The sequence below is a fragment of the Salvelinus namaycush genome, chromosome 11, assembly GCF_016432855.1.
Source record: "Salvelinus namaycush isolate Seneca chromosome 11, SaNama_1.0, whole genome shotgun sequence".
Classification (NCBI taxonomy): Eukaryota; Metazoa; Chordata; class Actinopteri; order Salmoniformes; family Salmonidae; genus Salvelinus; species Salvelinus namaycush.
This window is the reverse complement of record NC_052317.1, coordinates 12,783,760-12,796,709: the sequence shown is the minus strand read 5'-3', so window position 1 is coordinate 12,796,709 and position 12,950 is coordinate 12,783,760. Positions and strand designations below refer to the sequence as shown.

The window sequence follows — 12,950 nt, the reverse complement described above, 5'->3', positions numbered from 1 at the left end:
CCCTTACCCTTATTCTTAACCCTTACCCTTATTCTAAACCTAACCGTAACCTTAGCAAGCAGTTGCTTATCAACAGATAGTTTGTTGATAGTATGTAGAGCATCTACAGATGAGAAATCCGGACTATTCAAATGAATTGTGACCGGCGTCTGATCTAGAAGTCAAAGGCGTCCTCTCTGTGACACTCACAGAGATACCCAAATTGCAGGTCATATGTTTATTTCACCAATATGAATATTAAATCAAATAAATCAGAATTTGATAACATTTCAAAATGAGTTATTTTAAACCAGTCTACAATGCAACTGACCTGTATTCACATTCTAAAGAGATATCATTAATACAACCTAAAAGGCATATGTCTAAAAGGATATATCGCATTAAAATCAATTCCTAAATAATGTCACCAAATAAGACATCACACAACACCTAAACCTTTGCTATAAACCCTTAGTTCACTGAACTATAACCATTACATCATGATTGATTTTCATCCCTCTTTGATCAGTGCATTACCATTTCCACTGGTCCAAAATATAATAATCAATGAATATGATTATCAATACATGCACCTTGAAGCAAGGCCGCTTCGCCACACAATGTCTATCAACTCCCAGCAGGGCAGACAAAAAACAAAACCACACATAGCGAGCCATTGTTTTAGAAATAACACAAACTATTTCGCGTCCGGTATAATTATTTCAGGATAATTGGCTTGGGAATATAAGGTAATTACCGCTTCTGGCTAATTATTCGTTTTCATAATAAAGGTAATTTTTCACTCTGCAATTACATAGCCAATCAATGGTGTAAGGTAGACATCGGGTCCCCTCTCTCTCTTCTCCCCACTCTGCGGTGGCCAGGTATTGCCTGGGTCATATTCATTAGAGCATGCAACAAAAAAACATTTGAAAACATTTTGCAACGGGAAACAATATGACAATTTCTCATTGGACGAGCCCAGGTAGTCCCTCCCTGTTTCAATAATTTTTCTTCCATTTGGCACATAATGAACACAGACCTGTTGTCTAGCCTTTAGCAAATGGGATTAACAGCTTGAGGCAGCCCCCTCTTAGGCACGTACGCCGTTGGCCTGGTAACCATTTTGATGCAGTCGATGATGGGGCAGACACTGAAGCAGAGAGTGCAGCCAGTACAGCTGTCAGTGATTACTGGGAAATGGGTCTCAGGGTCAAACGTAATAGCCTGCAAAAGAAGAGGAAGCAGAGAGACAGAAAAAAAAAGCTATTACATTAGAGCAATTAGTGACTCTCCATCGGAGAGAGGACTTATCCTCTCGATCTACTGGGTGGACAGAGAGAAAAAAAGAGAGGAGGGAAAGAAACCAGTCCGCAACATGACCACAACGGTGCAGCAGCATCCGGCCATGAGAACAGGTTAATCAAATAGAGTTTTACAGCACTGTGTAATTATATCTCGCTCCAGTTGAGAAGATAGTTACCTAAACAAGAAAAGAGTGCTACATTCAAGTTGAGGGGACAAACAAGACAACATCTATTTCCCAAACAGAGCACTATGTAAGCAATAGGATGCCCTTTGAGAAACACCACATTCCCAGAAGGCTGTGTGCGTGTGTGTATGTCTTAGTACCTGGTATCCTGAGTCGTTGCAGGTCATGTAACACTTCCCACAGTTGATGCACATCTCCTCGTCGATCAGAGCTATCACCTGCTCCTGGTTGTCCAACTCCACGTAGGCCCCGATGTGCTTCAGAGCCCTGGCGATCACATCCTGCAGGGGACACAACAACAACAACAATTACAATTAGTTACTACTAGTCTGGCAATAACAACGAGCAACAACAAGCATAGCTAGTTAATGTACTAGTCTGACTCTAGGACAGGAAACAACAACAGCATGCTCTGGAATGCTTTATATTCTTTATATAACTAGATATAAGTGTTACCCATGTTGTTATTGGTTTGAAATGACCTTAGTAAGGTCACAACAACCCTTTCATTAGGAACAGATGTACTATCACAAACACTAAAGCGGGAGTCTCAAAACTGGTGACCCGCCAGCGGCCCTATATAAATATATATAAAGACATAGCAAAGTATTATTTGTAATCCAGGCAGCCTCTCTCTCACCTTCACAGCAGGAACTGGTTTCTTGGGCATGAACACTCGGGCAGCGTTGGTGTCACCTACAAAGTTGTCGTTGACATCCTGCAGTTTCTTCTTGTACTCAGCCAGCACTTCTGTCTTCTCCAGGAGGTAGGGTCCAAAGCTAGGCAGGCTCTGAGAGAGAGGGACAGTAGTGGTTTGGTCAGAGGGTATCAGGAAAAGGATGGTTTCTACACTATCAATACTTAAAAGGTGATGTATTTCAAAGTATTGTATTTCAAAGTATTTTATATACCAAAAAGTGTTTATACTGTGGTACAACTTCAAACAAATAGAGAGAGAAAACTCAACATGGGCTACAGCACACCAAATAGCCTTGTCATAGTAGACTGTCAACACGTTTGTACCACTATCAAATAAACGATTGGTCTACTATTAATTGAAAACGATAAAAAATATAGTTGAAGAACTTTAAAAAGATGGAACGTGCCACCAGGAAGCTGAAATCAATTAAAATTGTGCCAAGACAGGGTTCTGGAGGATGTCTGTGTAATTTGAAAATAATAATTATAACGCATTACAGCAGCCTGTGTAGTGATTGTTGCTTCCAGCCATCCCAATTCAAATGAAGACAAATGAAAATCAAATATGATCTAAAACATGCAAGTCAGACAGAATTAATCAAGTCATCATCACACGGATTAACTATGACTACTGTTTTGCACGTGAATTAATCAGGTAGAATTCTAACATTTCCATCAGAGAAAACTCAATACTCTGTGTCTGTTTGAACGTTTCCTTTAAAGTGGAAATGTAGACTGAGATAACTCCCCTGCCCTCACGCACAGACACAGCCTACACCCTGAAATATATTCACCTAGTCTAGCGAACCCTCCTCTCTAAAGAGCCATTCCTATTCACAGTCACACTCCATGGCTACATGGCGGCTATGGGAGGAGGAGAACAAGAAACCAGGCTCCAGCCACTCCACTCAGACTCCACTGAGAGTTGAGGGAACGTGCCCTAGAAACCCACCTCACCACACACCACTCTGGATGGGCTGGGATATGCTGGTCGGGGCTGATTTTTTTTTAATGGCAGGCTGTCCACGTTGGCATTCAATGTGAGTGCATCGTTATCATCGCCACCACCATTACTACGAAAACCCCAGGAGGAACTTGAATGGGAAGCCATATAATAGTAATTTGTGGCGCTAGGTGGTGTGACAGGGACATGGTGATTTCCTGGAAGGATGATTCATCGTAGAGGGATAGTTTCCTGTCAGTTGGACACTAGCGAAGACTGACTGGCACCAAAATGGCTGCCTCTTTGTCTAACCAAAATGGCACCTCAGTCCTAACAAAGGCTGTCTGTCGGAACTGGACTTTTTTGTGTCGCCGTCTTCACTCAAGGAGACATCTCGATAGAACCTGACCCTCACTTTTCACACGGTCAGCTGTCACTCGCTAGTCTGCCACTAAAAGGACCTAACAAGCCACATTTCTTTATCAGTCAGCTCCAGTAAAAACTCCTCTTTTGCCTTTGTCTTTTTTTTTGCTCCACTGACACAACAACAGCGTGAGAAAAGCATAAAAGCCGGAGCCATTCAGAGCTGGGGTCATCAAAGGCGTCAGAGTGACAAACGCTGGAATCTGTGTGAGCAGTGTTTATTCTCCGGCTAATGGCTGGGTCTGGGGAACGAGGAGACGCAGTAGCAGCCTTGATGTATTTATGTCCCTGTAGCGCTAACACCAGTGGGCCTAGCTACTCTGACTGACTGAGGCTCCGAGTAAAAGCATAACATCAGCCATGCAGGCAGGCAGCAGCAGCCATACTTTGACAGCCCTAATGAATCAGCTGTTATAGCCTCAAACCAGAGCGGCTTGGCAATGGGAGACCAGAGGTTTTAATCATGACAAAGAACAGCTACTGAAATACACACATGTGCACACGCGCACACACACACACACACACACACACACAAACAAACTCAACTCAGAGACGGGTACAAAGCTAATTAGTTGGATATTTAGCTGGAATCGGAGCTACTGCAGAGGCAGAGCGAGTCACTGGGTTCTTCAAACGCAGAGATTGAAATTCATTTAGAGAAAAAGCTACGAGTAGAAGTCTGAGACAGGACGATTGATCAATGTGAGTTTATGGGGAATTTATATATATATATATATATATATATATATATATATATATATATATATATATATATATATATATATATATATATATATATATATATATATATATATATATATATATATATATATATATAAAGGAATTATAATAAAAACTTCAGCAATATTTCTCTGTGGTTTGTTGGCCCCAATGTGTGAGCCAGGGAGGCCACTCCTTAGCTTCTCTGTGAAGTGTTGCTGCTGCTGGTGGTGTGTGTGTGTGTGTGTGTGTGTGTGTGTGTGTGTGTGTGTGTGTGTGTGTGTGTGTGTGTGTGTGTGTGTGTGTGTGTGTGTGTGTGTGTGTGTGTGTGTGTGTGTGTGTGTGTGTGAGTGTGTGTGTGTGTGTGTGGGGAACTAACAGAGATGTGACAGAGTGCTTTCAGCAAATGAAATTGTGTGTAAACACCCAGGGAGCATCGTTCAGTGGAACACTTAGGGAGAGCCACGGCCATTTAGAGGAGGGGAAATATCCTCCAATGTAACGGGGAAGAGAGGACCCACAGTCGGAGGCGCTCTGTGAGTGTGTGTGTGTGTGTGTGTGTGTGTGTGTGTGTGTGTGTGTGTGTGTGTGTGTGTGTGTGTGTGTGTGTGTGTGTGTGTGTGTGTGTGTGTGTGTGTGTGTGTGTGTGTGTGTGTGTGTGTGTGTGTGTGTGTGTGTGTGTGTGTGTGTGTGAGAGAGAGAGAGAGAGGCGAGAGAGTGTGTGTTTACTCAAGTATTGCGCTATTTTTCTATGGCCATTCAAAATGCCCAATGGATTATAAAAAACATTCATATAAATAACACATTTCCTATCCATGCTGTTTCTGGGAAAATCCCCAATCTTTCCTTCACCTGATGAGAATAGGTTATTGAGACCACAGAGCTTCTTTAACGTATACAGCAGCCAAAAACGAATCTATACTTTTCTGTTTAGGAAACAACGGCTTTTCTATTGGAATATCTAGCCTATGTGGCGTCTATATCTAGCTACTGAAGGTGTACAGGCGCAGCCAAAGCCCCCATCCTCCTGGGAAGCAACATGTCTAATTACAAACACAGCTCTCCAAAACACAGGGCGGGTCAATTATCCCACTACCCCTCTAGATTGTAAATCAAACAGCAACTGTTAAAGAGGGAAATGACTTGTGTACTTGGCAGAGAAATGTAGCCATTAAAAGGCAACACTTTGTATGTTGTGAGGAACACACATATATGATGCCTTTATAAGCACGTGTAAAATACCTTATGAGGCATTATTGTGCATTATAAAGCTTCTAAGCCTTTTGCAGGTAGTCTGAATTTATGGATAATGAGCCTCTTTGAAAATGTCAGGGGTTAAACTGGGCAGAAATTTGCCTCGGAGGCGCTCACTGTTCCGCTAGGAAGCAATTCAGACTTTTCGGACATCGTAATAGGCGAGCAGTTAGCAACAGGTGGTCGTTTGGTTTGGGTTTGTTTGTGTGGACATTGATCAAATCGTCCTTCTCCGCACATTGGCTTTTAGCTCACGTCAATTGGTCGTTGTTACATACATATGTTTGTATATGTATATATATATAATATATACATATGTTACATACGTTTAAGGTCTATTATGCCTATTGTGAGCCGTTTCAGAGTGGCCTTTCGTAATTGACTGTGGGCTGATATGAAGGTCAGTTAAGTGCCTCTTGTAGGAAGCCAAGTCGTTCAAATGAAACCTTTCAATGTACGGTTCAGTTCCACATTTCTGCTCACTCCTCGTCCTTTAACAGCTCAAATGTGAACGCTGTAAAGGCACACACGCACACGGATAGACGTACAGATGCACACACTCATCATTAGCCTCCTTATAGCCATGGAAACCACTGCACACTCACACACACACACACACACACACAGACCCCCCGTGGAACCAAAGCTGCAATTCCTACCCCAATCCCCCTTCAACCTACCCTACATAAAGGCGGTTGGGGGACATGCATCATGGGAATGTAAAGCTCTTAAATATGTGTTTGGCTGTGTGAGCCCCTCGGCCCGGTGCCTGGCTAGCTGTGGGGATCTGGCAGCCTAGCAGAGGTAATGAAGCTGTGTCTATCCTCTATCTGCCCCGCCTCAACAGCATGCCTCTCTCGCTCGCTCTTTTTCCACTCTCTCTCTCTGCTGCGGAGCATGCTACTGTGCACTGACCATGGCTGAAGAGGAGAGGAGAGTACAGGGGGAGGGGATCAAGCTGGGAAGGAGGGGAGCTGGGAAGGACGGAGGGAGGGTTAGGAAATGGCAGAGATTTGGTTTATGAGATGTACTCCAATATTTGTGTATTTGTTCAAGTATTTGGGCTTGTGTTTGTGTGTGTGTGGTAGAAAATGGAGCCTTCGTGTAGGGTAGGTTGAAGGGGAATTGGGGGTGGAATTGCAGCTTTGGTTCCACGGGGAGTCTAGAGGCTGTGTGTGTGTGTGTGTGTGTGTGTGTGTGTGTGTGTGTGTGTGTGTGTGTGTGTGTGTGTGTGTGTGTGTGTGTGTGTGTGTGTGTGTGTGTGTGTGTGTGTGTGTGTGTGTGTGTGTGTGTGTGTGTGTGTATAGTGGTTTTCATGACTGTAAGGAGGGTAATGATGTTTCTGCTCAATAGAATAGTAGCTCATCTGTGATTCAGGGATGATATGAGGTATGGGGGGATTCACAATGGTGTGCTACACGGCAGACTATCCATGTTAGTACACACATACAAACAAGGCAGAAAAATAGGGGTAACAAGTAGAGAAATGTTGCTCTCTGCTTTAAAAGAGAATGCATTGAAGCTACAATAAAATACATTTCTATTATATTGATAAATCAATATCCGTAATAAAAAATGAGGGTGTTCATATGTATATAATTGAAGTGATAAACGAATGAGTGCCTTTCTGGGAGTATTTCTTTCCCTCACCCACAGTTTTCTCTCTCTCAAACACATTTTTTCTCTCTGCAGTCTCTCTCTCTCTCTCTCTCTCTCTCTCTCTCTCTCTCTCTCTCTCTCTCTCTCTCTCTCTCTCTCTCTCTCTCTCTCTCTCTCAAACACATTTTCTCTCTCTGCAGTCCCTCCCTCTCTCTCTTTCTTCCTCTCTCTCGGCAGTCCCTCTCTCTCTCTCTCTCTCTTTCTCTCTCTCCTCTTGAGGGTGCATGAGGGTAATGCAATACCTTTTCTTCTGTCGCTTGTCTTGCCACATCATAGCCTGTTCAAAATGTCCCTCTGCTTGTCCCAAAGTGTGTTTTCATCTATGTGTGTGTGTTTGTGTGTGATGTGTCAATGCATGTGTGTTTGTGTGTGTGTGAATGTACTGTACTTTCGACTGTGCGTGTAAGTGCCTGTATGTGTAAGTGCCTGTATGTGTGTGTGAAAAGTGTGTGTGCGTCGGTGAATCTATGTGTGCCTGTGTGTGTTAGAGCGTGTGTGTATTCATTGAAGGCTGGGAGCTGAGCGGGTCAGCTGTGTGTCGTTTTCTCTGTTGACAGGAGTTGTGTCAAGGTAAGCGAGGCCTGGCTAAAGAGACACTGTGAGAACAGCCTTTCCTCACCTCTCTCAATTAGCAGACCGAGGAAATGCCAGCACTGCCGAGGGAACAGTAGCAGGATAGAGAGAGAGAGAGAGAGAGAGAGAGAGAGAGAGAGAGAGAGAGAGAGAGAGAGAGACAAGTAGAGAGAGACAGAGAGAGAGAGAGAGAGAGAGAGAGAGAGAGAGAGAGAGAGAGAGAGAGAGAGAGAGAGAGAGAGAGAGAGAGAGAGAGAGACAGACAGACAGACAGAGAGACAGAGAGACTGGATGATGTATAGTATGTTTATCATGACATTTATAGTATTGTATTAATATATGTAATGTCCTTGGTTTTCAGTGTCCAGACTGCTATTTGTGCGTAATGGCTCAAATTGAACTAGGCTCTCGACACTTCTCCTGTTCTCAATAACTGTGACTGATTTTCCCCAACAATACAATACAAACATGTTATCTTAACCAATCTGTCCATTCTCTTTCATATGAGTCTGTGGCTGTGCGTCTCTCTCTCTCCACTCCAGATCACACTGTACAGACTCACACATTGCCACCTCACCACATCTCCAATCTTCGTCCATGCACACACACACACACACACACACACACACACACACACACACACACACACACACACACACACACACACACACACACACACACACACACACACACACACACACACACACACACACACACAGAGTGAGACAAATGACAGACTAATTGTATACTTATCCCCTATTCTCCCTCTGCCTCTATCCTTCATTCATTCGTTCATTCTCTCCACTCTGTCCCTGGTGTGGCGTTGCCATTGAAGCTAGTTGAGGCCGGCCACACAAAGACACCCCGTTGACGTTAGAATAAAGAACTCTCCAGCGACAACATGTTTGAAAGCACACGCAAGCCTCCCTCGTCTGCCGTGTCGGAAGAATAGCCCCGCATCAGATAAAGGCTTTTCCAATTTCAAATATTCCTTCCACTTTGAAGGGTGTTTATCGCAAATCCAATCATTTGCATATTATTTTCTAAGTGTGTTTTCTGTACTTGCTTCTTTTGTCGCGTAAAAATGAATGAAAGTATGGAGGGGTGTAGGTGGAATCACACCTTTGTCTGGTTATTGTTTGCTTCTTTTCTCAAGGAGAACTGTAATTGCTTGCGTTATCCTTGCGTTGTAATAAGTATGGTTTTGATGTCGACGGCATTCGGTTTTACTATGAAGGGTAAATGCGCCATCAAACAACAGAATATGGAATATATGCAAGGAATATACTGTATGGAAATGAGTCAGAAATAGAGGTTGGATTTATACGTGTGTGCGTGTGTGTGTGTGTGTGTGCCTTCTGGGAGGCAGTATAGTGCAGCCTCTGTACAATATCTTAAGGTTGGCATGCGTGACCTTTCGTGTTTTCTTATGAATTTACACTTTGAGGAAATCCGGGTGGTGACATTTCAAAAACACCTAGCTCAGTCCAATCACAAACAACTAGCCACTAGCCACAACTAGCCCCCCCCCCCCCCCCCCCATCTCACAGTATACTGGTACACACTAGAACTAAAATTTGAGGAATTCTGTTGGGAATTTATCTGATTAATAGTTTTACAGCTGTGTCTGCATACAATATCAAATGGATAAAATGTAGGTACGGTATATCAGTATTCTGAAGTACATTTGGTTTACTGTACACTCATTTCTGCAGGTTCAGCTGAAGAAACAATCTATCCAAAACCATGCTGCACCGTAATTGCATTAGAACCTTTTCGTCTTATCTTTTTTTGTAGAATATCGCTGACGTAGACACTGGCACGGTGCTGGAGATAATTAACATGGAGTTTAGTAGTGTCCCTTTAAGGTTGGATGAGGAGAGGGTTAGGGAGGGACTATCCTGTAACGGCAACCCATGGTGATGATGGTTGGACTCACCTTACCCACCAGTTCCTCCACGCGGGTTACAGGTTTGCCCTTCTGGTGGCGCAGGGTGGGGGGAGACTGTCCATCCCAGCCAGTCAGCTCCTCAACGCTCTTCAAGTAGAGCAGAGCCTTCAGGCCCAGGCAGTAGTCCTCGATCAGGGTGAAGTCTTGGTTCTGCACCGCACTACAAATCTGGAGAAGATGCATGCAGTGGAATGCATTTGTGTATTTGCTAACACACCCAGACAGTTGTGTCGTTGTATTCGTACACACGTGGAGGTACAGTTGTGGGAAATATTACGTTTTCCCACAGGTTTTTGCGACAAACTATTGCCAGTAGACACTGGAGCGCTGTGACGCGTACACGTTGCGGGGAAAAATTCTGCCAATACCGACCTAACATTTTACTGCCCGCAACTGTATACCCACACACACACACACACGTACACTAAGCGATGTGTCTGTCACCAGGAGGCTATATTTCTAAGAAGTAGCAGAGAAGACACACAGCCGTATGCAGCCTAATGTGTCAAAACCACCGAGGCTTTCACCGAGGGTGTCATCTATTTATGCTACATTATTTGGTGGCATAATGAGTGTGTTCGCATTTATTTATTTATAAACAGATTTCTGAGGCTCGGACCCCCCCGCTGAGATAATAGGTTTATTTGCTCTAGCAACTTGTTCAGTGTATTATATTAGGATTTACATGAAGCTTGTTACTGGCAATCTGTTGCCATAGCAGCCGGGGGTATACACAACCAAAGCGTTGGGTAAATTCCTTATTAGGCAGTGACAAAGCTTTGTGTGAAAGAAGATAATGTTTTTGTGTTGGGGAAGGAGAGAGGAAGGGATGGAGAGGGGGAGGAGGGACGAGGGAGAGACAGAGAGATCGAGAGAGCCGAAAAAAGCTCTTTGATGTGATGGCTTCATCTTTCGTAAAAACAAGGAAGTAAATTCCCTGGGAAGGCGATTGATGTCGATGACGATCACTAATAGACTAGTAATCATATAGAATGTAATGCAAGCTTGGAGTTAAATCCTATTAAAAATTGATCAGTGTTGAATATCAGACAAAAGACACATCGATGCTAACATGAAGGTAACATGAATGTTCCACACTGAGCTGTTCTCAAGACATGCTTAGCCCTCATTTCCCTCATGTCCCTGTGTGTGGTTGAATATCCAATAGGTGTGATTATACTGAAAAACAACATACTGACACACAGCTGGGTACCCAGACGTGTAATCCGATCTGTTTGTGCATTTTTATCATTAGTCCTCATTTGTCATCTGACAATAAATGTTAGCTATAGCAGAACCTAACTATATCACAAGTCAACTACAGTACAAGTTGACTACAGTACAAGGTACCTATGACAAACAGTTTTAGCTACCAGGCTAGTGGTTAGTGCACTTTAAAAAAATTAACAATTTCATCTTGTCTCATCCCTGCAACTCCTCAACGGGCTCGGGAAGCGAAGGTCAAGTCGTGCCAATTGTGCGCCGCCCTATGGGACTCCCGATCACAGCCGGTTGTGATAGTGAGTGCACTTTTTGTTGATGTCTCTGCTTACTTGTAGAACAGAAGCTCCAGCGTGGAGGAACTGCAGGCCTGTCTCGGCTGAGTCGATCCCCCCAGTCGCTAGGATGGGGAACCCTGGCAGGGCCTTGCCGATGGCGGATACAGCGCGCAGGGCAATGGGCCGGATGGCATTACCTGTGGAGATGGATCAGAATTCATGTGGAAGGATTAAGGAAAAAACGCATTCTTAGACCTACCTTTCTTATAGAAGATGAGATTAAACCAAACGCATAGTTGTGTAAATAGCACAGTTTTTCTGTTTCTCAATCTCTCCAGAAATAGATACATTGTAACATATGAAGAGGACATATTGACAATCATCCAATCTCTATTTCTCACCCACACATGCAGTCATGCAGGCACACACACACATACATAAACACACGCACACACTTGATGTATGCACACACACACACACACGAACGCGCGCACACACACACACACACACACACACACACACACACACACACACACACACACACACACACACACACACACACACACACACACACACACACACACACACACACACACACACACACACACACACACACACACACACACACACACAGTGTAAACACACTCCACAATGGGGTCCAATGCAGGCCACTCTATCATTAGTTGGCTGGCATGGGGTCCCTACAGGATGGGGTTGGCTGTGCTCTGTGATCAGGCAGACAGATGGAGACATTTATCACATTACATTTAACCTGGTTCCCCCACTAGGTTCTCGCTCATTGATCACAGTATAGCCTTGTACACATGTATTTGACCAGAGAGGCTCATACGTACACACGCGGGCAACACACAGACACATCCATATATACTTGAACATAGGCGTTCACACATGTACACACACAGAATCGCTACACACACGCAGAAATACACACACACACACACACACACACACACTAGGTTGACAGATAGAGACAGCACCCTCTCTCTCCTCCCATGCTAAATGATCCTCATTAACTAATGCCAGCCTCTGAAATTGGGATGATGAATTGAATCAAAGCATACATTTTTGCATATTCTCCATGGATGGTTAATTGTATGCATATTCATGGCTCTCACTCTCTCCGCCCTCTTTGTTCCTTGGCGCTTCTACTTTCCCTCTCCTCCTCCTCTTCTCTCCCTCTCTCTGACTAAAGTCTCCCAAATTGATGCTGTTCTACTTTCGTCTCCCCTCACCCTCTCTCCGACTGAAGTCTCCTAAATTGATGCTGTTCTACTTTCGTCTCCCCTCACCCTCTCTCTGACTAAAGTCTCCTAAATTGATGCTGTTCTACTTTCGTCTCCCCTCACCCTCTCTCTGACTAAAGTCTCCCAAATTGATTCTGTTCTACTTTCGTCTCCCCTCACCCTCTCTCTGGCTAAAGTCTCCCAAATTGATGCTGTTCTACTTTCGTCTCCCCTCACCCTCTCTCTGACTAAAGTCTCCCAAATTGATGCTGTTCTACTTTCGTCTCCCCTCACCCTCTCTCTGACTAAAGTCTCCCAAATTGATGCTGTTCTACTTTCGTCTCCCCTCACCCTCTCTCTGACTAAAGTCTCCCAAATTGATGCTGTTCTACTTTCGTCTCCCCTCACCCTCTCTCTGACTAAAGTCTCCCAAATTGATGCTGTTCTACTTTTGTCTCCCCTCACCCTCTCTCCGACTGAAGTCTCCCAAATTGATGCTGTTCTACTTTCGTCT

General features: G+C 44.0%; 1 protein-coding gene across 2 annotated transcripts in view; it reads right to left on the bottom strand.

Annotated features, from left to right (window-relative positions):
- Positions 1-202: 202 nt before the first annotated feature.
- Positions 203-12,950, bottom strand: part of dpydb (dihydropyrimidine dehydrogenase b) — a 138,264-nt gene continuing 125,516 nt past the window's right edge. For both annotated transcript variants that reach the window (XM_039003827.1, XM_039003828.1), the window contains 5 exons: positions 11,247-11,389; positions 9,682-9,861; positions 2,112-2,261; positions 1,612-1,752; positions 203-1,206 (listed from right to left, as the gene is read on the bottom strand). In XM_039003827.1, coding sequence (XP_038859755.1) covers positions 1,036-1,206; positions 1,612-1,752; positions 2,112-2,261; positions 9,682-9,861; positions 11,247-11,389 — 785 coding nt within the window. In that variant the 3' untranslated portion in view covers positions 203-1,035. The remainder of the gene's footprint in view (positions 1,207-1,611; positions 1,753-2,111; positions 2,262-9,681; positions 9,862-11,246; positions 11,390-12,950) is intronic.